The sequence below is a fragment of the Aspergillus aculeatinus genome (genome assembly GCF_003184765.1).
Source record: "Aspergillus aculeatinus CBS 121060 unplaced genomic scaffold BO66scaffold_88, whole genome shotgun sequence".
Taxonomy (NCBI): domain Eukaryota; kingdom Fungi; phylum Ascomycota; class Eurotiomycetes; order Eurotiales; family Aspergillaceae; genus Aspergillus; species Aspergillus aculeatinus.
In genome coordinates this window covers 63664-85875 of record NW_020291557.1, presented here as the reverse complement: position 1 = coordinate 85875, position 22212 = coordinate 63664, and the positions used below count along the sequence as shown (strand labels likewise).

General features: G+C 53.7%; 8 protein-coding genes across 8 annotated transcripts; 3 read left to right on the top strand and 5 right to left on the bottom strand.

The window, feature by feature from the left end:
- Positions 1 to 340: 340 nt before the first annotated feature.
- Positions 341 to 2368, bottom strand: BO66DRAFT_247521 (feruloyl esterase B precursor). Its single transcript, XM_025642917.1, has one exon. The coding sequence runs from the start codon at positions 1978 to 1980 to the stop codon at positions 412 to 414; it is 1569 nt and encodes a 522-aa protein (XP_025497975.1). The 5' UTR covers positions 1981 to 2368; the 3' UTR covers positions 341 to 411.
- A 136-nt stretch (positions 2369 to 2504) lies between these two features.
- Positions 2505 to 3462, bottom strand: BO66DRAFT_476045 (uncharacterized protein). Its single transcript, XM_025653295.1, has 2 exons — positions 3257 to 3462; positions 2505 to 3170 (listed from the first exon to the last, which is right to left on the bottom strand). Exon 2 carries the CDS (start codon positions 3101 to 3103, stop codon positions 2927 to 2929), a length of 177 nt encoding a protein of 58 aa, XP_025497974.1. The 5' UTR covers positions 3104 to 3170; positions 3257 to 3462; the 3' UTR covers positions 2505 to 2926.
- Positions 3463 to 3951: 489 nt separating this feature from the next.
- BO66DRAFT_294775 (uncharacterized protein) lies at positions 3952 to 6427 on the top strand (the record flags this gene model as incomplete). Its single annotated transcript, XM_025643187.1, has 3 exons — positions 3952 to 4050; positions 4109 to 4396; positions 4430 to 6427. Coding segments are annotated over 3 exons (2385 nt in total), but the record flags the coding sequence as incomplete, so codon positions are not given.
- A 124-nt stretch (positions 6428 to 6551) lies between these two features.
- On the bottom strand, positions 6552 to 7014 carry BO66DRAFT_396423 (uncharacterized protein). Its single transcript, XM_025648461.1, has one exon. The coding sequence runs from the start codon at positions 6919 to 6921 to the stop codon at positions 6628 to 6630; it is 294 nt and encodes a 97-aa protein (XP_025497972.1). The 5' UTR covers positions 6922 to 7014; the 3' UTR covers positions 6552 to 6627.
- A 2874-nt stretch (positions 7015 to 9888) lies between these two features.
- Positions 9889 to 10365, top strand: BO66DRAFT_416140 (ATP synthase subunit C family protein; the record flags this gene model as incomplete). Its single annotated transcript, XM_025649578.1, has 1 exon — positions 9889 to 10365. The coding sequence occupies one exon, from the start codon at positions 9889 to 9891 to the stop codon at positions 10363 to 10365; it is 477 nt and encodes a 158-aa protein (XP_025497971.1).
- Positions 10366 to 14139: 3774 nt separating this feature from the next.
- Positions 14140 to 15282, top strand: BO66DRAFT_416139 (bZIP transcription factor; the record flags this gene model as incomplete). The annotated part of the gene is made up of 2 exons (XM_025649577.1): positions 14140 to 14554; positions 14618 to 15282. The coding sequence occupies 2 exons, from the start codon at positions 14140 to 14142 to the stop codon at positions 15280 to 15282; spliced, it is 1080 nt and encodes a 359-aa protein (XP_025497970.1).
- A 54-nt stretch (positions 15283 to 15336) lies between these two features.
- BO66DRAFT_246914 (MFS transporter) lies at positions 15337 to 17089 on the bottom strand. Its single transcript, XM_025642915.1, has 2 exons — positions 16646 to 17089; positions 15337 to 16588 (listed from the first exon to the last, which is right to left on the bottom strand). Exons 1-2 carry the CDS (start codon positions 16970 to 16972, stop codon positions 15392 to 15394), a joined length of 1524 nt encoding a protein of 507 aa, XP_025497969.1. The 5' UTR covers positions 16973 to 17089; the 3' UTR covers positions 15337 to 15391.
- Positions 17090 to 19605: 2516 nt separating this feature from the next.
- Positions 19606 to 21468, bottom strand: BO66DRAFT_416137 (cytochrome P450; the record flags this gene model as incomplete). The annotated part of the gene is made up of 6 exons (XM_025649576.1): positions 19606 to 19768; positions 19825 to 20359; positions 20413 to 20875; positions 20943 to 21025; positions 21079 to 21291; positions 21375 to 21468. 6 exons carry the CDS (start codon positions 21466 to 21468, stop codon positions 19606 to 19608), a joined length of 1551 nt encoding a protein of 516 aa, XP_025497968.1.
- Positions 21469 to 22212: the final 744 nt, after the last annotated feature.

The window sequence follows — 22212 nt, the reverse complement described above, 5'->3', positions numbered from 1 at the left end:
ATTTCCTATTCCAATGCCGAATCAAATCGTGGAGTCAGTCTTTGTCATCGTTTATGGCCTTGTTTGGTACTCCGAATGGCGGGCCGGGGCGGCAGGGGACAATCAGTTCCCTGTTCACATCCCTATCTACATCCTATCTTGCAGGGAGAGAGTTGCGAGCCCGCAAACTTAAGTTGTCAGGGACTCGGCTGATTGCCGAGCCATGGTTCAGGGGACCAACCAGCCCTGGGTTTGACATTTACCGTACCACGTTGGTACCAGGCGGCTGAACACTATGGATAGCTGCACTTCTCTCCTTCGATATGGCGACCAATGCTTAGTCGAATTATTCTTAATCAAATTATGCGCGATTAGATAGATGCTCGATTAAGGAGATGCTCAAACCCGGAATCAATCGCCAGGACACAAAAATCAGAACCATTGCCTCTGCGGTTCCTCGCAAGCATACGATCCCGCCTCCCGTACATCCCCACCCTTGTACATCGAAACCAGCGGCCACGGACACAGCGACCGCGTGCGCCCATCCGCCGCCTGCGCGTGCAGCGTCGCCGGCGCCACACCCGCTTCCACCCAGTCGACGACCTGCGCCAACGGGTCCACGGGCACGGGGCCCGCGCCCCCGGAACAATGGTGCACGCCCGGGGCGGGGAAGAAGCGATAGAAGTCGCGCACCGCCGGGTCCCGCGCCTGCAGCTGCCGGTAGTAGTGCTCGGTGCCCTTGGGGAAGATCAGCGGGTCGGCCAGCCCATGCCACGTGATCAGTTTCCCGCCGGCGGACTTGAAGGCGGAGAGGTCCGGGTCGTCGGTGCCGATGATCGCGTTGTATTCGGCGACGGAGCGGGAGAGGATGGTGTCTAGGTCCGCGTGGTCGAGGGTGGTCAGGTCGAAGGCTGGGTCTTGTAGGACGTAGCGCCGGATCCAGTCGGAGGAGATGGCGAAGGGGGAGCCCGTGCAGTTGGTTGGCGAGGTGCAGGTGGTGGCGGCGAGGCTGCCGCTGCCCGCGGAGAGCGGGGCGCCGCGCTCGAGACCGTACCACTGGAATGTGCCGTTCGAAGACCGCATTCCGGTCCAAATTAGCGAGACAGCTAGCGCTGCGGGTTTGGTGACGGTCACGCTGCTACCGTTGCATGCGATGGTTTGGTTGACTAAGGTGAGAGGGTCGAAGGTGCAGAGGTCGGGAGCTGAGATCACGCCGTCGGTGACGCCGTCGAGGGCGTCGCAGGCGGTGATGGCGGCGGCGGTGATGGCGTCGGTCACGCACGTCGGCGGGTGTGACTGGAGCTGATTCATGACGAACTGCGGCCAGTATTCCGCCACCAGGAAGGTGGGCCAGTTGATGGCGGGGGCCGCAGCCATGATTCCGTTGTAGGCCGTGGGATACCGCTGCGCGAGCATGAGTCCTTGTCTGCCGCCGGTGGAGCAGCCGTTCCAGTACGAGCGGTTTGGCCCGTAGCCATAGAAGCTGTGGCTGATTTGCTTGCCGATGACGGCCGCATCGTTCAAGGCAACGTAGGCGAAGTCGTCGAGAAGGGCCATGTTCACTTGGTCGGATGCATCCAGTGACCAGGCGGCGGAGTTCTGGGATACGAGGCCGTGGCCTCCGTCTGTGGCTACAACGGTATAGTCGAGGCCGACCGCTTCTGCTAGAACCGAGTCGTCGTGACGCATTGCATAGCCGCCACCCCCGGAGCCCTGAAGCCGGCCGTTCCAGCTCGAGAGGGGAAGCCAGACAGTGGTGTGGATAGCGTCATTCTTCCCGGGATGGGTGTATGTGACAGTCACATTGCAGAATTTCAGTGTCGTATTGCCGTTCTGGTAGCCAGTGACTGGAATGGCAGTCAGCTGTAACAGCTGCCCATCAGGGATCGAGGGTTGGGCGATGCCGGCTACCGAGCAGTTCCCCGCATTTACTGCCGAAGCACCCAAAAGGGTAGCCGCAACAGCAGCCGAGGTTAAAGACCGGGGCGTGGGCAGAACCATCCTGGTAGTGAGAGTGAGGCACTGGAATGTGATAAGCGTCTGCTCTGTTTCATGAGTCGGGACATCAGCGCTGCTTTATACTGGGTCGGGATTTTCCAGGTTTCTGCCTCGTTCGAGCCCGCGTGGAAATCCAAGAGACATCCTGGTGGATCAGCGGCATCACACGCAGCCCATTTGCATGGCAACTGAATCGCCAGGAAAAATATCCGCAGATACCAGCGTCCGTGCCATGGCGCGGTAGCGGAGTGCGGTTTGATACGTTCCCTGATTAGGCAAATTCCCTTGTTGTGGAGGAACTTAAGAGTATAGATCGACATGGACGGCAGCTCGATCGGGAGTTCGTCGGTGGAGCCGATCGGGACCCACCGCTGCTGGGCCATATGGCACTGGAGCCCGCTAAGAGCTGCCCGGAGATCGTAATTCAAAACAGGGAACAGGAGGCTCTGACGACCTTGGATATCAGGGGAGCCATCGAGAGGAGGATGTCTGCGGAATTGATCTTATGGTGCTTGCGAGCGGCCGACATTTGTGTTGGACGCATTCATAAGCCTGAACGGGCTCTGTGAGAGCAGGATACGGTCATCAGAAGCAGATGCCATGTTCGCGTTGTCGATCTATTATGGAGAAGAACTGCAAGCAAGAAGCGTGTCTCGGATTGGGGTAACCGAAAAGTCTCTTGTTGTTCGCTACTCCAGATCATGCCATTAATCGCCTTCAGAACTCAAATAATAGGCCAGCAGGATAAAATCCGTTTAGTCAGTGCGACCATTTCGATTCTAGTCCCAGGGCAAATAGATTAACACTGAAGATAGACTATCATGCAAGTCGTATCTGTATTAAAAATGAGCTCGACAAGCCACCCAGGGGGCATGAAAACGAGAGGTGATGCATATTCCTCGACTGGATCGATTCCTGTTTCGTGTTGCGCTTAAGCTTCGGGTGATACTTACGGAAAAGAAGTCCACAATCGACGCTCTAAGTACATTGTGCTACAGTGGCACAGGTTCTTTGCATCGAGTCGACTTGCGGCCTGCTTGACGGTGAGAAAGATCTGCATTTGCTTGGAATGGGTGTTTGCGCCGAACGGTGGGGGGGGTGGATCGGATCGATGCAACATTTGCATTTCCACCTCTCGTCCATCCACCTAGGGAGATCCTGAAGAAGCTTGACACAGCATCATGCAGAGTAGCCTCAGAGGAGCAATTGTGAGCACACTTCAATGGCTTTTGGAAAGTATGAGGATTTAGCTGAGCCAGTCGGGTGGTGGGGGAAGTACATCGGATGAGAACCTCAACTTCGGCGCGGAAAGATCCCGAATGTCTCAGAGTCCATTGTTAAATCACATGACAGTAAGTCATGTGCTTCGCAGTTCGAATTCGCCTGAGGGATGTTTTGATTTCGAGATCGACAATTGTTTGTCTCCTTGTGCTGAGCAATTCGCTTTTTCCAAATTGATTCATAGTGTCTATTACTTTTCTATGAGGGTGAGTGAATACCATCCAGAGTGGAACTCACATGGTGTTTCTCTAGAGGCGGTTGAAGTAGTCATTTTATCCGGAATGTAGCCTTCAAGGTTACGAGTTGCGGTGCTAAGCCCCAATAGTTCGATTTGAGGCTAACAAATGACTCACACAGCCAATGATAATAGAATCGAAACCGCGCTAGTCTCTAGATTTATAAGCGAGGAATCGTTGCACCAATCATGTTTGTCACGACACAAGGCGCAGCTTTGGAGCTATTGCATGCTGCCTGATGTGTTGCCTATTAGGGGCTGCTGTGCGGAGTATAAGTACTGTACAGAGTATTCTACCTACGTCCTTGTCACCATCATCTCTTTCCTTTTCATCTTTAAGTTCTCTCTCTCCACTCCATCATTTATATCGACGAAGCGGAGATTTTATTTTTCAAAAATAAGAACAAGAAACAAACAAGATGTCCGACCATACCACCACCACCACCACCACCACAGACAGCACAACCGAGATCCTCCTCACCTCCCTCCCCACCAAAACCGTCACCTTCCAGCCAACTCGCGCCACTATCGTCCGCGAAATCCCCGTCACGATCCACGTGAGTCCCGTCCCATCCCCTTTTCTCTGATGATCTAGATCACTGACAGGGGGGAAAGCCTGGTCCCAACACCCTAACCATCCACGGCCTTGACCCCCAAACAGATTTCGATTCAATCCGCATCGAGGGCTCGGGCCCCGCTTGCGTAACGGATTTCCAGACGGAGGTGGTCAAGTCGCGGCTTTATGTTTTGGAGGCCAACGAGGGTGAACAGGATGTAAGTAGTAGTGATTCGTCTTCCTCTGAGGATGACGAGGCAGACGATGAACCCGAGGAGCTTCGACTCGTGAGGGCAGAGCTGCGCACGGTGAAGGAGAAGGCGGCGTTGGCGGGGATCCGGAGGGATGTCGCGGGAAGTTTGATTGATTTCTTGCAGGAGCAGAAGAGGGGATCGGTTTTTTCGACGGGTGGAGCCGGGTTTGGGAGACCGCAGCAGCAGCAACAGGTGGAAATGTATAAGGTCGGGGAGTTCATGGATCTGTTTAATGCGCGGGGGAAGGAGGAAGGGGAGAAGCATTACCGTGCCCTTGTTGAAGTGGAGGAGGCGGAGGAGGAGGTGGCGAGGTTAATGGGCAAGGTTCAGAAAGTGGAGAAGAGAGTGTTTAAGGAGAAGAGGAAGAAGGAGGCGGCGCGGGAGAAGGAGAGGCAGGCCCGCAGGAAGGAGAAGATGCAGAGAAAGGAGAGAAAGGAAAGGCTCGAGAAGGAGCAGAAGTCGTTTCGGAAGAATAGGGTCGGAGAGGTGGTCGTTCATCTGGATGGCGAGGCGCCTTTCGCTGATGGTGATGCTGATGGTGATGCTGATGGTGATGCTGATGGTGATGCTGATGATGGGGAAGGCAAGAAACAAGGCGACAACAACGTCATGCTCCGGTTGAGCTATGTCGTCGCTGGACCCAGCTGGATCCCACGGTATGATCTGAGTATCAACACGCCGGCCTCCTCAGCCAAGATGGTCTATCGCGCCGAGTTTCGTAATGCGTGCTCGGAGACGTGGCGCGATGCCCGCGTAACCCTGTCCACCTCGCAGGCCTCGTTTTCCGGGCTGGGAGAACGTATTCCCTCGCTCCAGGCGTGGCAGCTGATGGTCCAAGCGGACAACAACAATAAGAACCAGGAGCAGACCTCGTGGGAGAACATTCTGCGTAGCAAGCCTGAGCAACGCCATCTTATGCCAGTGCAGACCCTCCACAAGTCACTTTTCCAGCAGCAGCAGCCGCCGCGGAACGCATCTGTGTTTGGGCCCAATAATGTTGTTGCAGCGGCTGCGTCCAGACCTTTTGGTAATGATGCACCAGCTGCTCCTCCGGAACAAGTTCAAGGCGGATTGTTTGGACAAGCAGCAGCCCCTCCACCACCCCCACCCCCGGCCCGGCAATCTGGGGGGGCTTTATTTGGTGGCCTACCACCAACCACCACAAGCGGTCCTTTGTTCGGTGCGCCAGCCAACCCACCGCCAACCGGCACCAGTGGTCCTCAATCCGGCGGATTCGGACGATCCATGAGTGGAGGGCTTTTTGGAAGTGTTCCCAGACCTTCGCAAGCTCAGCCCACGGCGCTGATGAGTACAACGACAGCATCCATGCAACCATTCGCTCAATCCGGGGAGAACGATCCCACCCAAGAGGAACCCAAGCCCTCCTTTGGATCACCACCACCACCACCAAAAGCCATTCCAGACCTGGAACACCAAGAATCCTTCCAGCAAGATTGCGGCCTCACAACCACATATGACCTGCCCGGTCATCGCACCGTCATCCCATCCCTCGTGGCCCGACGCCACCTCCTCGCCGACCTCCACCTCGACTCCGTCACCCTATCCTACACCATCGTCCCCAAGCAGCGCGCCGCCGCCTTCCTCCAGGCCAAGATCCAGAACTCCTCCGCGTCCGTGAGCCTCCTCCGCGGGAAAGTCGGCATCACCATCGACGGGACCTTCCTGGGGACCGCGGACCTGCCGAGCTGCGGGCCGAAGAAATCGTTCACCTTGCCTCTGGGCGTGGATCCACTGATCCAGGTCACGTACGGGCGGCCGACGGTGCGGCGCACAACGGGCAGTGGGGGCTTGTTCTCCCAGAAGGAAGAGGCGGCGGTGTTCCGCCGGACGTGCCGGGTCAAGAACACGCGGAGCAACGCCGTCGAGGTGGCGGTTGTCGATCAGGTGCCCGTCAGCGACGATGAGCGGTTGAAGGTGCAGATCCTGGAGCCCAAGGGGTTGGTCCGGGAAGGAGACGATACGCAAATGAAGGAGGGGGCAGTGCATCTGGGAAAGGCCGGGGAAGTCAAATGGGTGGTCAAGTTGGCGCCTGGGAAGGAGGTGAAATTGGTGTTGGAGTATGAGGCCAGGGTACCGGCAGGGAGTGAGATTAGTGAAGTCTGAATGAGTTTTTCGATCCTCTCTTCGAAGAGATAGTCCGGCGCGGATAGTTTTGTTGAGGCTCAGTCTGCTTTATAGTTAGTTATCGCCTATCAGATAGCATAGTTCAGAAACATCAATCACAAACCAAGATAAGAATAAGAAACTCCTCAACCACGTAGCCTCTTTCCGACAGTTGGTGAACTCCATAGAATCAAACGAAATCACCACTCCCAACTCCCCGGCATCTTCCTCTTCCCCTTCTTCTCCGAAGACTCCTCCTCGGCAGCCTCCCCCCACCTCTCGCGCCAAACGGCCAGCTCCTCCCTCCAGAGATCCCGTACGCAGGGGTCACACGAGCTGCCACAGCACTCGCCCAGCCCCGGCGGTGGCGGGGGATCGTTGTAGTCGCGCTCCGCCGCGCGGAGGAGCTGCTTGGCGCGCGTTCCTGAGAGATGTTTGCGGGCGCGGATGACCGTCGGCGTTTGCTCGGGCGTATAGGCTGCTTCGGGGGACATCGTTCTTGTAGCTTCCTCTGTTTCCAGATAGAGAGTCGAGATGGAGAGGTGAAGTTGTTTAAGACTCGATTCAGTTGAGCTTTTAAGAGCGATATAGATATATGTGCTTGTACATTTGCAGGATAGGGATTTTACCGATCTGGAGGGACTACGTAGGGAAGAGTCGGAGGGCCCGGTCGGGTAGGAACGGGGTGGGTTTGCCGGGTGGAAGCCTTTGTACTCGAGATTGTAGTTCATTATGAGACGCAGAACGATGCATGAAACAGCTATATACTTGCTAAGAATTGAGAAGCAAGATGCGCTCTGTTTACATACAATTGACGAACTATACTATAGAGGGTGCAAAGTGTATGGAGTGTACACAGTAGGTAACCTGCAAGCGTTCGTTATCTTTCCGATTCGTAGCCGCCGCCATACCTTCTCCATGGACGTGACCCGAGGTCCAACAACCACCCGCTGGGCCGGCCAGATTAGTGCCTGAGGATTTCAACTGTAGCTCCGAGACGGTATCCATACCAGATTTACACTTACCCTTACGCACGAAATACACGAAACACGCTGGCACTTCTCCCCAGCAACCTGAACCTCCGCCCATCCATCCGCGGGCTCTTCCATGATGCGACGAAATCAACACAGGTAGGTATCAATCACCCTCTGGACCCATAATGGATCGTCATGCACATGTTTCAAAACCATCGCCGCGTTCTCTCTCCTCTTTTCCTATATTTCCCCCCTCCTCGACAGGTGGCAATCACAAGTATCTACGGAGTACAACTCCCTCATGCTCAGAGTTCTGCCAGCTCTACGACACGGAAGAACCCGGCTGGAATAGCTTCCGCAATCCCTGTCTGCGGCGGCTGCATGCTTAAATTGAAGGCCAGTTTGTCCGTTGGGTGGCAGCAGTTCAAAATCCCAGACGGGCAGACGCAAAAGCTCCCTCCCCCTGCTCGGTTACGTAAGGGACGCAGGGCGGCTGAGATCATATCTCGATCACCGCCAACCGCGTTCACTAGTGCCAACTTGGGCATAGTGCAGTAAGCATGGGTAAGAAATGTGACAATTTTGAGAAAGGGGGAGGGAGGGAGAGATGGTGAAGAGATTGAAAGAGAGACTCCATCTGACCGTCCCCATTACTGGACAAGACTGCGAGGTATAAATATGAGAGCGTATCTCTCTTTCCTGGGGATGGAGTGCCGAAGGAGGAGGGGGGGGTAGACGGGGGCTAACTACCCCAAGGTGGTGAGCGGAATTTGCTGCTGCGTCGAATTGACCAGAGCAAAAAAAAAAAAAAAAACAGGGCGTGGACTGCTGCTACTGCTGCTGGCACTAGCGCTGACCGTCATGGGATTTACCTCTCGATTGTTTTGTATTTTATTTCTCTGGTCGGAAGGGGGAGAAATAGCTGGGAGGATTGTGACGTTTTTCTTCCCGATGATTTAATTTCTTTGGCTAGGGTTAGGGGGGGAACGATGGTGGGAAGCGGGAGTGCAGACGAGCTGACTTCTTCCACACCAAATTTGGCCGGTTTCTCTGATCTATCCAAAAGCTATATAAATCCACATCACCTCCCTCGAGCCAGCATTGGGGGCAACAGACAAAGAGAGAGAGAATGGATGCAGTGACATTCCTTTTTTCTTTCCTCTGGTTCTGCTGAAAGGTTGGCGTCGATTTCATCACGGTGGGTGGTGCCCCCAGCTTCGAGCTAGCTCTTCATGCAGCTTAGCTTTTTTTGTTCCGGCGTCGACGGGATGAGTCGGGTTGGCCCAAAAGAGCAGGTTCCCAATCAGACAAGTCGGTGAGGCGAGGCAATTCCCTCCGAATTTCAGCTCACGACTGCAGTAACGACACTGTGCAAACAAACCTGCTTGCGTCGCCAGTGGGAATTCTGTTTCTGGGACAGAACCTCCGGCGCTGGTGGAGCCGCATGCCCGATTCGGCCCGGTCTATTGAGACCGAGCAGGCGGCTAGTCTGTCATTGGCTACGGATGCACCGCTAAGTGGGTCATGTACCACTTTATCGGACCCATTTGGCTGCTGTGATCCACTTTTCTGGGACCTCCTTGGTTTTTTCGCTCTCTCTCCGCTCACTCTGCTGCTGCTCTCGTTACTGTGATCCCTCCTCCCTCACAGTCAGCTTCAGAACAACCAGATTTTGTGCATACCGTAGGCCAGACTCTCCATACAGCCAATTGCTCTGTCCTCAGGGTCGGGAAACCGGAAGATGGAAGGGCAAGTCCATTTTATATGTAAGGAAGAATGAAGGGAGCTCGGGGTGGGAATGCTCCCTCCCCATCCTTCTTTCTCTCCACCCACCCCTCTCTCCCCCCCCCTTGGCCAATCTTTCCCCGGTCACCCTGGTTACAAGTAATCTTACTGTAAAGCCAATTGCTTCACATCGGCATACGGGGGAAAAAGCACAGGACCTGGTCATGGACGAGAAGTGGGTGCGCAATGGCAGCATCGCCGCAATGCGACTCGTGGATAGTACGGCCAGCGGACCTGCGCGGCCGGACAGAGACCCTGAACAATTGGCTGTACCGGCAGCATTGCGCGCTTGGCCCCATCCCGAACGAACCCGAACTGTCCGCGAGAGCGTAAAGCAGATGGTAATTGCAGTGTATGATACCAGTCAAGTAAGATAGAGGACAATCAATTACTGGAAGCACACACGCGCCAGGCCCCGGGTAGGGCTTTTTCTCTTCCCAACAAGCGCACTAACGGAAGCCGACTGGGGGGCTGGTGGGCTCGAAAGGGTAAAAAACGCGAAAATTTAGCGGGAAAGTATTTATGGCCCGGAAAGGTCACTGTTGTCACATTTCCTCCAGGTTTTCCTCCCAGAAAAGTTCTTCCACTTCCTCTTCCTTTTTTCTCCTCTTCTTCTTTCTTCTCTCCTTCCTTCCTTCCCATCCCCCATCTTCTCGAGAAAAACTCCCAGTCTTCTTTCTCAAGACCAACCCACCCATCACAATGGCCTCTTCCCGTGTCTTCGCCAGCCGTCTGGCTTCCACCATGGCTGCCACCTCCAAGGTTGCCCGCCCTGCCGCTCGCGTTCAGCTCAACGCTGTCGCCCCCAAGCGCACCTTCACCACCCAGAAGAAGATCAACATGACCCCCTTCCAGACCGTCAAGCGTCAGTCTCCTTCCGGCCTCATCCAGGCCAACGCCCGCCAGGCTTTCGCCGCCCAGGGCCGCCGTCAGTACTCCTCTGAGATCGCCGACGCCATGGTCCAGGTCTCCCAGAACCTGGGTATGGGTTCCGCTGCCATCGGTCTCGGTGGTGCCGGTATCGGTATCGGTCTCGTCTTCGGCTCCCTCCTCCTCGCCGTCTCCCGCAACCCTGCCCTCCGTGGTCAGCTCTTCTCCTACGCCATTCTTGGTTTCGCCTTCGTCGAGGCCATTGGTCTGTTCGACCTGATGGTTGCCATGATGTGCAAGTACGTCTAAATTTAACGCAACCACTTTTCTCCCACGACAATCGAGCCGCATATCATATCTCCTAGCGAAGCGTTTGCGGTGTCCGGCAAATCTTGGAAGGGATCGAATTTTTTTGTGAGATGAAATACGGGAAGGGAACAAGATGGGATGATGACGAAACCAATTTCACAAAAAGACTCTCACAAAATCTACGAAGCTTTTTCTGGATCACTTGTACAACAATTCCACAAATGAAACAATCGGTTTAATGAGCGTGCTCGTCCGGTAAACCGGTTATCTTCTCTTCGTTCCATTTTTACCTTACTTATGTTTTTTTCATCTTTCCCAAAAGAATTGAGAACGACTGGATTTTTCTCCATACAGACACTTCTCTTTCTTTCTAGGAGGTTGATCTTTTTGTGGTGGTCTTTTTATATATCATGTACTACTCCCTATTTCCTTTTTCCTCCTCAGGTCGTCGCCTACAACATGCAACCAATATACACTGTACATATAGAGTTAAAATGGCCACTCTAAACCCATCCTTCTGAGCCTTTAAAACTCGCTGTGCTGTCTTGAGGGAGCCAAGTAGACGATCGATGGTGAGGACGATCCAGAACAGGGACAACGTAGAATCACCGACAAACCCCCATATTCTGGGGTAAAAAAAGAAAAGAAGAAAGAGCTTGAGCTTGAGCTTGAGTCTGGAGTGGTTCCAGTTTAGCACAAAACAGAGAGCTCTTGAGCATCCATCGAATTGTAGTGATCAGAACCACTGACAAGTCGTTTACGGTATGACGGAATTTAGAGAAGGTCAGAGCTCTCTCCAGGCTCCCTCCTCCCCGTGGTGGGTGCGTGTGGAAGAAGACGGATTGATGCCAGCTGTCGAAAACGGATGAACCTCCAGGCTGCCTTCTCCCCCTTCCCTTTCCTGTTCTTCCGGGGAGAGGGGGCGGCCGACGTCCAAGCTAGCTGGCACTGGCTCCTACGGAGATCGTTATCAATCACCATCAGATCTCAATCAATACTCTAAACACTCAATTGCGGTTCCCACTCTCCTAACTCTGTATATAGTCTTCCCACCCGTCTTTCTTCACTTAACTCTGTCCACCCATTCCCCAGACTTCGCAATTGCTGTGTGCGCGTGTATCGGGGGGGTGGGTGGTAGTGTAGAAGGATCCTTCGCCCACCAGTGCCAGCACCAGCACCAACTTACCGTATGTACTGTACGATACTCCCTCGCTAGCCACTTACGACCTTCAAGCCCAGAGTAACAGGGATCAATTATGATACATCCAACATCCATCTATCCATCCATTCCTTAATCACCCTCATCAATTGCCTAGAAGATATTCATGCCAAATGCCTTTTGAACTTGATGAATCTCAAAAGTCGTCATCCTCGCAAGAAAAACTTTTCCTCTCTCTCATGCACGGATGCATGGATTAGATGCATGCAGCCACCACAAACCACTCTCCTCTAGTTTAATTACGGCGGCTGTCAAGCCCAGAACCAGGTTTGTCATGTGAATCACTCCGGTCCGATCAACGGACAAACTTTCCCACTTAACCGCGGTAATACGCCGGTTTCTCCTCCATCTTACAGGTCCTTCGCCGGCTGGGATGGGCAGGGATGTGAGAGGTTTCTGTCCTTTTTCTCTAATCCTTGCTACAGGCTGTGGATAATGGGGTGAGATATACGGAATACAGTAAGCAGGCCTTTATCATTGCATTGCAGGGGGTGGTGAGGTTCGTGAGGTGGAAGAGTCTATTACGACGGAATACCTCACGTCCCTGCTGGAAAGGTAACTTAAGTGTTCTGATACGGACCATCAGTTCTCCTGGCCCGTCGGTGGACGGGTAAATTGGATTCCAGGTGTGATGAATCATGGACAGAGAACCCCATTTTGTGGTTGCTGGTCTGTCTTGTCTGTTCTTCAGTCGTGCCGAGTCCGGGTATTGATGGGTAGTACTCCGTAGGCTGTATTGGGCGGTACAGGGGTGCTGTATGGCTGTGACGGGTTCGATACGGGCCTGTGTATTTGGGGTTGGAGGGGCTGCCAGGCGGAGAAGGTTTGCCGGGTGTTGATTGGGGAGGTTGCCTGAGGGATTATTATTGATAGAATTCCATGTGAATTGCACTTGGGTTTGAATGTAGCTGTAGACAGCTATTGGAAGTGTGATAAATAAAACGACTTATGGTCAATACCGTGCGTAGTACTTGACATTAGTCGGAGAGCTTGCTCTGATCTCTAAGGGAGCTACCTCAAAACTGCTCAGACGAGGTATATATCTCAATGCCGGAGGTCTCTGCAAGTCGGGGTATCGAAAACAACTCGCTCAATAGAAGCTATTCAATCTCGGCCATCTTGCAGGACCTGCTTTATGCTCTATACTAGACCTATTGCTACTCAGACCTATCTACACAACTGATCAAGATAATTCCCTCTTAAGCAGTTTGAGATATGGGACTTTACCAAAATCACGTGGCATATTAATGCCTTAGGCATCACTGACTTGGACATCTTCCCCGCGGTCCACCTGTCGTCTGCCATCACCCACATCTCCATCTTTTGTCCGCCCGTGCCACGTTCTTCAACTTGCTTACCGCAAAGACCCAAGCCAATCAAGCTCGATGCTCTGACTCTATGGCCTTCCCTCTTTCCCGCTCATCATCGACTACTCTCCAAGCCTGTCCGCGCGGTTAACGCTACCAATGCTACGCCAGCAACCTCGGCTCCGTTTCCCAACACCGATTTCGAACCTCAATCAACATCAAACCTCGACCGAGACCTGGACAGAAACAGCACAATTTGACCGGTTGGTCCAGATGTATCCGCCCGATGATCGAGGATCCATTCCAAACCGCACAACCCCTCGATAGCACCCGCGAACTCGGCTATTCGCTCCCGAGAGCTTATGTCGAATCGTGACGAATAGAACACAAAGGGAAGACAATGGCGAGAGCACGGCATGCGCTAGGGGATACTGGTGGCTATGCTGGGGGAGGAATGCTACTCGCGGTCGGAGATGCCATGCTGATGTACGAAGCATGGCTTCTCGCGCGCCGACAAGCTTGGTCGTAGTGGCACCGGCGGCTCAATGCGTCTCCTCTACTGCGTGGATGCACCCGTGAAGTATCCAGGATCGTAGTGATGTACTGGCAGGAGGATTGGTAAGGCGCCTAGGCGTAGGGAGCAGTTCAGCCGGAAGGAGAGCGAAAGTGCTGCCACTTGGAGTAGGAGTGGGACATATCAGTACAGTATGGCAATTTAGAATCTGGAACCATGTAGATGTGTACATGGAGCTCCAGACCTTGCCCTGCGTTAACGCCTGACAGCCTTACCAGACTTGAATAGGCTCATCTAAAGTCATGCCCGATTTATCGATATATCGGGCCCTTCATCTCTCACTATTGGCCAATAGCGCATTCAGTTACAAACAAAGACATCCTATCAACCAGGGAGCCTATCTTGTAATTGATGGGTTAGTCTTGGGTATGAAATTCGATCTTCAATGCTGAGGGTCACCTCTCAAGATATCATCAACCGACACCTTGTCAAGTGATTACAGTACATTTCTTCGATTTTATCCACTTAACGGAAGCCAATTGAGTGAAGTTACCTTTTCCTATAGATTGCTCAACGTGCATAATTCTCAAAACTCGAGCATAAAACAGAGCACGTGACTTATACACCGATTGGCTGCATAACTTGGGCTACCACGGATGATCACCTTCCACCTTCGTCTCGACCTCAATGCCAGTCAGACACGTCCGATCAATTCTTCGAAGAATGTGGCTCAAATGTCGGATCACGGTCATCTGAGCTCGGCGGAGAAAAAGCGCCTCCGCGATCGACGGGCGCAGCAGAATTCTCGAAGTAAAAAGTTGCAGTATCTCAGTCACCTCGAAGATCGCATCGCACGGCTCGAAGAGCAGGTCGCTCATTGTCGGCAACACCACACCGATGAAGGCGCCCAACAACGATCTGAAGAGATAGAGACTCTCCGGAGGCAGAATGCATTTATTCTTGCACGTCAACGACAGCTGAAAAGTCTCCTGCAATCCTGGGACATCGATGCGCTGACGTCTCCGGAAGCTCTCACCGGACCGGCTTATAGCCCCGAGGCGCCCGAAGTCGAGAACCAGCGTCCTCCTATACTATCGCCACCACCGCCGATAGCAGTTTCTCGCAGTTTGATAGACCCCTTGGAAGCTAGTAGAAGAACTCTACCCATCCCGCCGATCGCTCCAATCCTGCCACCGCTGCCGCCATTCGCAGCTACTATCAATTACACTCACGACTCGACAAACCCACCAGAGCCGCCTTGGAGACGTATCCCACTCACCAACGACGACCCGTCAGCCCCTTACATGACTTGGGTGGCTTACCAGGAGCAGATCAGAGCATCCCCGGACTCCCCCGCCTCTCCGCTGGATCTCCTGTACGGCTCCAAGACCAACGTCCTAGCAGACCTAGTCTACCGCACCACGAAGCGACGGCCGCTGCGCGACCCCGAGCGCCTGGCCTGTGGGTGGCTAGCCTACCACCTCCTCAAATGGATGTACTCTCCCAGTCCCAGCCGATTCGCTCGGCTGCCGACCTTCATGCACCCGAACCCTGACCAGATAAACATTCCCCACCTTGGGTCGATCGACCTCATGATCTGGCCGCAAATCCGGTCCAATCTGATCCGTCGTTGGCACATCTACGAGGGTCAGCGTGACGATCTCTTCGGGTTTCTGGCCTGTTGTCTGAAAGTTCGCTGGCCGTGGGGCGAGAGTATCCTCGAACGCGACGACCAAGATCAACTCCGTATCAGACGCAGCTTCTACGAGACGTTCATGACCATCGAGGGATGGGGACTCACCCCTGATGTCATTCGAAGCTACCCCAGTATTTTGACGGGGGTTGACCTGCAGTCTATTGTGTATGAGGTCCTGTGATCGAAGAACGAATGGTATTAATAAGTCGAATCTATTCTATATGGGAACAACGGAAGTCTATCAAAACATGTTAAGCAGGTCATTACATCGTCTTTGTGGCCACGGCTCATCAATCCAAGTCAACCGGAAACCTCTCGCGGATCATCTTGCCGTATCGGTTGAACAGCAACGGGACCGGCACAAAGGCCAAGGCCAGGAACCCCAACAGCGAGTTACCCCATCCGATGCCCATGTTGCGGAACATGGTAGGGCCCGCCAGAGGTAACAAAGCGCCCATCAGCGATCTCGAGGCCGTCATGGTGGCGTTCGCGGAGGCCGCATAGGCCGGGTATGCGTCAATGACATAGGTCTGGACGGGCATCCAGATGCCGAGCATGCCCACGCCGAAGGGAATCATGCCGATGATGGGGACGATCCAGTGGACCTTCTGCGCGTTCTCGGCCGACCAGCCGTACCAGAAGAAGGTGGTGGGGATGATGCAGCTGAAGATGATCATCAGCGGCAGACGCATCTCGGGCTCGAACTTGCCGCCGTTCTGAGCGGTCAGCTTGATGACCATGCGATCGTTGGTCAGTGATACCGTCAACAGGCCGATGAAGAACCCGACGCCGATGCCAATGTACGCGAGGCCCGCGAGACCGGTCGAGAAGCCATACCGCTCCTCGAAGACGGAGGTCACGGTGGTGAAGAACAGATACAGCAGACTGTACACGAAAGCGATATACACGGAAAGAAGGAGCACAATGGGCGATTTGCAGAACAGCACCACGGGCCGTTTGAGTCCCTGCGCCAGAACACGGCGGGCCGAGGGCGGTGCCTGGTGCATACTGCCGGTTACGTCGTAGACGCTGCGAAGGTCGACCCGATCCAGCTCCTTGGCCAGCCGCGCCGTCTTCCATCGGATCAGCAGCGGCGCATACGTCTCCTGGTTCAGGACCTCGATCCCGGCCGAAATAACCGCACCGCTGATAATCAGGAGGTAGAAGACCCAGCGCCAGCCGATTGTCTCACCGACGAAGCCACCACAGATGGGGCCAATGATGGGCCCCACGAGAGGCCCCATGGCCCAGATGGCGGTGGCCCGACCGCGCAGCTCGGTTGGGAACAAGTCCGCGATGACTCCGGCGCCCAGAGTCACGCAGCCTGAGCCGCCGATGCCGGTGAAAAAGCGCGACACGATGAGGGTGGTCATATTGGGGGCGCGGGCGCAGCCGATCTGCCAGACGACGAAGAACCAATTCGCGCCGCTGAGGACGACCCGACGGCCGTAGATCTCACTGAGCGGGGCGAGTAGCAGAGGGCCGAACTGGAATGGATCAGTTTTCTGAGTGCATCCGAGGGGGGTCAAAAGCATCCTACATACCACAAACCCGAGCAGGAAGATGGTCACGCTGAAGGAGAGCAAGGTCTCGTTGGTGACCATGAACTCCTTGGCCACGAACTCGATCGCCGGGGAGAACATGCTCGACGCGAGCGGCGAGATGAAGGTGATGGAGCTGATGAGCGCCAGCAGGGTCCACTTCTTGGAGGCGGGGAAGTTCTGGGGGTTGGCCGGGTCATCCTGGCTATCCCACCCCACGAGCCCACGCGAGAGATCTGTAACGGGGAAGAGGGTCTTGAAGTCCTCGGTGGTCGATGCGGTCTCGGGCTTTTCGTGTAGGCGTTGGAACTCTAGGTCGTCCTTCTTCATGGCTGCTGCTGAGCCGGGGTCGGAAGTAGCCCGCCGAGGAAAGAAGAATATAGTACGATTGTGAAGAGGATTGTTAAAAAAGGGGGGTTATCAGATGTGAATCAACAGATGCAAGTCCGTAATCTGCTGATTATCGTTTAAAGGAACCACTGGTGCAACGGGAAGAGCAAAAAAGCAAATAGCAAGTCATCCAAAGACCCTGCAGGCCGGAGAGAGTATTTAACCTAGTCATAGCTTATTGCTCCCCCCCCCCCGTGTCTGCCTCACCATGTTTAACGCTCAGCAGAGAGGTCCCAGCCCGGCCCCAGAGCAATACGAAAACAACCCCACCTCTGCCATCATTAAGCTGTCCAGACCCAAGAGCATGGCTGAGTGGAAAAGTGGGTTCATGGGGAATGTTTTGGGCACTGCTAGCGCTGACAAGATGGCCGCAGTAGCCGATTGGATCTGCCGATTCGGGGAAATCATGCGCGATGATGGTGATGATGGTGGTGGTGGTGGTGGGTGCTGATGACATGAGATAGCGTGGGCCTTATTTTCTGCAGGGATTGTTTGTTGCCTTGTGGTTCGTTTAGGTTGTAGGTATATTTCAACGTAACCGGATTGGAATAGACTAGATACCTATCTACCGGATGAAGTAGAGCGAACAGACACAGCCTCGGGATCCTGTGATGATCACGCTATACGGAGTACGGAGTATGGTGTTTATGTCTAGGTATCGCGCTTTCCGTGATCATGATCCGGGAATGCGAATTAGGGCAGGGCAGAAGCCAGGTGAGAAATGCTCGCTCACTCAGCGCGGCCCCATTCCGGGCAGAGAGCAAGCAAGTAAGTAAGCACCACTCTTAGTTTTACAATTCGTAGGTAGATACGGTATTTCGGACGAAGACGGCGATATTAGCCTTGATTCCCCTCCACCTTATTTTTTGCCCTGATACATCCACAGAAATGACAACTCAGGGGTTGTGTACTGTAGAAGTAACCATGTTCTGGACCTTTTCCTTTTCCAGCCTGCCGAAGAAAGGAAATTCTTGCCGGTGATGCGGCAGTCAGAAACGAACAAAAAGGCTAAAACCACCGAGAAAGAAAAAGCTTCGAGCATCAAGCTCTGACGCCTTCCCGCCATGGAACTTTTGGAATGAAGCAGGATTTGTCGGTGAACAGTACCTACCATACACGGAGTACGGAGTACACGAGGCTGTGATGCACACACTCACTAGTATGAATTAGCGATTGCTTTGGTGGTAATCTGCCCCGGCAACGGACAGTACAGTACTCCGTACTACAAGCAGAGCTGAGGGCGCGGCTCTTTCTCGCGATCCACTTTTGTGTCTGTGTGCAATGGGATGGGACTAGTGTTTGGGTGTTTGCTGTCTAGTCCGGCCTAAGCCACGTTGTTTATTGTCCCTGGTAGTTAGTGGGATAGTGAGAAGTGAAGGGAGGGAGTTCAGCCTTGTTGTTATTTTTACACCTTATGGGTAGGTGGGCGATGCTCTTCGTCGATTTTACCCGAGCCAAGCATTGTGGGATGATTTTGCTAGGTACTAGTAGTAGGTTCTGGTCTGGTGGCGGTGTGAAGTGCCGTGGGCACTCGACGGGATCGCTTACCTGATCTTGAGGGATGTGGCGTGCTGAATCGTGGTTTGCAGTATGGTGGTGTAGTTTTACCTGGTGACTCTGGTGACAAGTCGTGTGGTTGTCTGTGTTTGGTTTGGTTTGTTGTCGTTGTTCCCGACCGACTGCTTTTTGTTCTATGGATGAGTATGCTTCAAGAGTGCGGCCAGATTAACTATAAACTACATAGCTCATTCACATTTTTACTTCTCATATCACATGAGTATACTATATACGATAGATATCGAGGCTATAGTTGGAACAATAGCAGTGGGGTTTCGGGGTAGGTTCTCTGAAAATAGCAAGTTTGTCGGCAGTAATCTCCCCACCAGCATACATCCGCTCAATTGACAGGCAGGAGGTTTATCCGGTGATCAATCGGTCCATCGGTCCCTCGGGATTAAAATTTAGTTTTAGAATCAATTTTCCCGGGAGAAAGTCTTAGTTCACTTAATAGAGAGTCAATCCATATGCCAGTCAACTCAATTCGGGAGATTATGTGAGATACGCTGGTTGGTCTTGAATTTTGCCTGAATCATGTGGAAGTGGTAGGTACGGCGGATTCGACTGAAGATATGACGTGGCATGGATTGTACAGGGTACCAGTGTCTGAGGCTGAGGCTGATGCTATTGCTGATGCTCTTGCTAGTCAGTCTGGGCGAGGCTGCTGGCCGGCGCATCTCGGCTACTCTTTCCCGAGTTCTGATCGGGTAGGGTTTCGGGGTGGCCGAAAGTCACGGGAGGGGTTCTATAGTACCGGACAGATTTCATGCATGAGATGATGCCTGGCTTGGGCCGATCGGATTTCGCCTAGGTTGGGTCGAGAGAAGGGTCTATGTGCTCGTGGGTATGGGATAGGTATAGGTACACGTACAGAGGTATTCTGTACGCTGTAGATACCATGGACGGACGGTCCAAGTACGTGAATGGAATAGTAGAAACTACAATCATGCTCAGTGTCACTACCGACCCACGACCCAGCGCTAGCTTACTGATAATCATCCCCCCTCGACCTCAGCTCAGACCTCGTATTGCCGCGGAATTAACCGCACAGGCAACGCCTTCTTCATCCAAAGCGATGTAGTCCGCTGATTGGCCCACCCTTCCCCTCCCGGCATCAACTCCGCATCGAAGTTCCAGAACAATTTGCTCACGATCAACTGCAGCTCCGCATACGCAAGACTAAGCTTTCGTTAGAACCTCCCTCTATCAAACGAATCGAAGCAGGTGGCACCTACTTCCTTCCCAGGCAATTCCTGGGCCCGTAAGAGAATGGATGAAACGCCCCGCGATCATCTTTCGCAAAACGCGCATCATCCTCGCCGGCCATCCATCGCTCCGGCCAGAACGTGTCCGGGTCGCTGAAGTTACGCGTTGATCGGTAGCACGCCCAGTGGTGGAGACCAACGGACGTTCCCGCGGGGACAAACCGACCGCAGATTAGTTGTCCCGGGGCCGGGGTGACCCGGGGCAATATGCCGGGCACGGGAGGATACATGCGAAGCGATTCCTCGAGCACAGCGTGGAGATACGGGAGCTGGGCGGCGCGGTGGACGGTGATGTCCCGCTCGTTGGAAAAAGCCGCACGAATCTCCTGTGTCACCCGCGACAATGCGCGTGGGGTGGTGAGGAGATAATACATCATGCCCGAGAGAACGGTGGCGGTGGTTTCGCTGCCCGCGATGATAAGAGTCTGGCCTTGCGTGACCATCTCTTCGAAGCTCAGGCCCTCGGGACCTATGGCCGAGCGAGAGCCTTTGAGCATGTAGTGGACTGTTGGAGCCTATATTAGCGTGAGGTCAGGAGAAAGAGTGCAGCTCACGCACCAAAGTCCTGTCGTTCCGTGTTGTGCTCAACTCGACGGGACAGCTTGCCCTTTGCCAATTGATGTATGTATATACGGTCCTGCTGAAGGTGTCTCGGTGCCCAGAGCGAAGCCGCCCAAAGGCTCCACGGAGACGGCAACAGATACTTGGCGGCGCGGAAGTAAACCAGTACGTCCATCAGTCCGGTTATGGCGGCGAGGTAGCGAGACCAAACGCCCTTATCCAGTAGACCAAACGTGTCCCCGAAGGCTAGGTCGCCGATAATGTCGAACGTCGTAAAATTGAACCATTGGACCATGTCCACCACACCACCTCCGGCTCGATCAGCGCGGTGATGGAGTTGGCGAATGAGAAGGTCGACATAGTGTTGAAGGGCTGGCTCTTGGGCGCGAAGAGCCTTCTCGGAAAATGCATGCGATAGGAGACGTCGAAGACGTCGGTGGTAGTCGCCGTTGGCTGCTACCTGCATTGCAGAAATTCTCCACAGTGGTTAGAGCAGGAGTCATAAAGGAGACCAGAGATAGACGTACGACACTCCACTGCCCGTTTGGTGGACGGGTAAAAAAGGTTTGATCTTTCTCAAAGACAGCTTTGGTATCGCGAGTTCGGTGGCCTAACGCAGTGTGAGAGATGAACAGGCGGGCTATGCGACTGAACCAGACATACCGCAAATCTCGTTCCAGGCCTGACTGGAATTGTATGACAAGCTGTCGGGCGCGATGCGGACCACCTCGCCGTACTGGTCGTGCCATTCCTTGATTCGAAGATGGAGGCATCCCTGGAGCTCGAGGAGCACTATGTAGAGCCTTGTTGCTCTAGCAAGTATTGGCCCGGGATGAGATCGAAGCGGATGCAAATAGACATTGTATACAAGTTTGGCTCCGGTAAGTATCCCGATAATATAGAAGATAGCCTGGGAAAACCTAGTCAGTCGAGGAAGAAGCTCAATCACCGAGAGATACCCACGGAGAAAGTATGCGAAAAGGACCAATGAGAGAAGGGCGCAACCAGAAGGTTCTGATTGTGGACTTCTCTATTGGCCTGTAGAGAGTCCATGGCTGAACAGCGGAGCGAAGTCCGACTTCCCTTAATCTACACAAAAGTGCCTGAGGATCCTTGCTCGGTGTTCCGATAAAAGTCCAGGATTTGCGAACGAGATAATTGTCGGTAAGTTCAAATACCTTGTGATGCGTGACCAGCGTAAACTGAATACCGAGGGTTGATAACGCAATAAAGACTCTGTGTACCACCGGTATAGACTGATTGTAGCGCGGCGATACAAGGTAATTCAACTCCCTCTAGCAACAGCAGAGAGACGTGAGAGAAGAGATGTCTCGGTCATTCTTATATAGCTCATTGACTGGCCAATATCCCATCTTCCAGTCGGATAGGTCGGCTGTCAATCGATCTAGGGGTCTGCGGTGAACGCGCAGGAATGCATGGTGACTCTGGGGAGAGCTGCTTCATGCATTATCGGTGAGTTGTCAGAAGATCATCTCAGACGGCCGTGCATAACGTAGATTTGTGCACGATTTGTGTATGAGCATCGGCCATAATGCGCGTTTGTGCCGAGGGATCTGCACTCTTTCGGGAATATTGGAAGCAAGGGATGCTGGCTCTTTGGGCATGGGTTCGTGGTCTGGTGTGACGTAGCTACAGCCAGAATCGTCTTGTCAGTGAGATGCATATCCCATAGATTTAGATTTGATGAGATAAATTGTACGTAGTCAGGGTCATGCATTCTCTGCTTCTGAAGGTGGTTTTGGTGGTTGCTGGAGGCCGTGTCGTGGACAATAAACG

Coding starts and splice junctions, on each gene's coding strand:
- BO66DRAFT_246914 (XM_025642915.1), bottom strand. CDS start 16,972: ATGAAGAAGGACGACCTAGAGTTCCAACGCCTACACGAAAAGCCCGAG. Junction 16,589..16,645: donor TCTTCCTGCTCGGGTTTGTG/GTATGTAGGATG, acceptor GATCCATTCCAG/TTCGGCCCTCTGCTACTCGC.
- BO66DRAFT_247521 (XM_025642917.1), bottom strand. CDS start 1,980: ATGGTTCTGCCCACGCCCCGGTCTTTAACCTCGGCTGCTGTTGCGGCT.
- BO66DRAFT_476045 (XM_025653295.1), bottom strand. CDS start 3,103: ATGCAAATGTTGCATCGATCCGATCCACCCCCCCCACCGTTCGGCGCA.
- BO66DRAFT_396423 (XM_025648461.1), bottom strand. CDS start 6,921: ATGTCCCCCGAAGCAGCCTATACGCCCGAGCAAACGCCGACGGTCATC.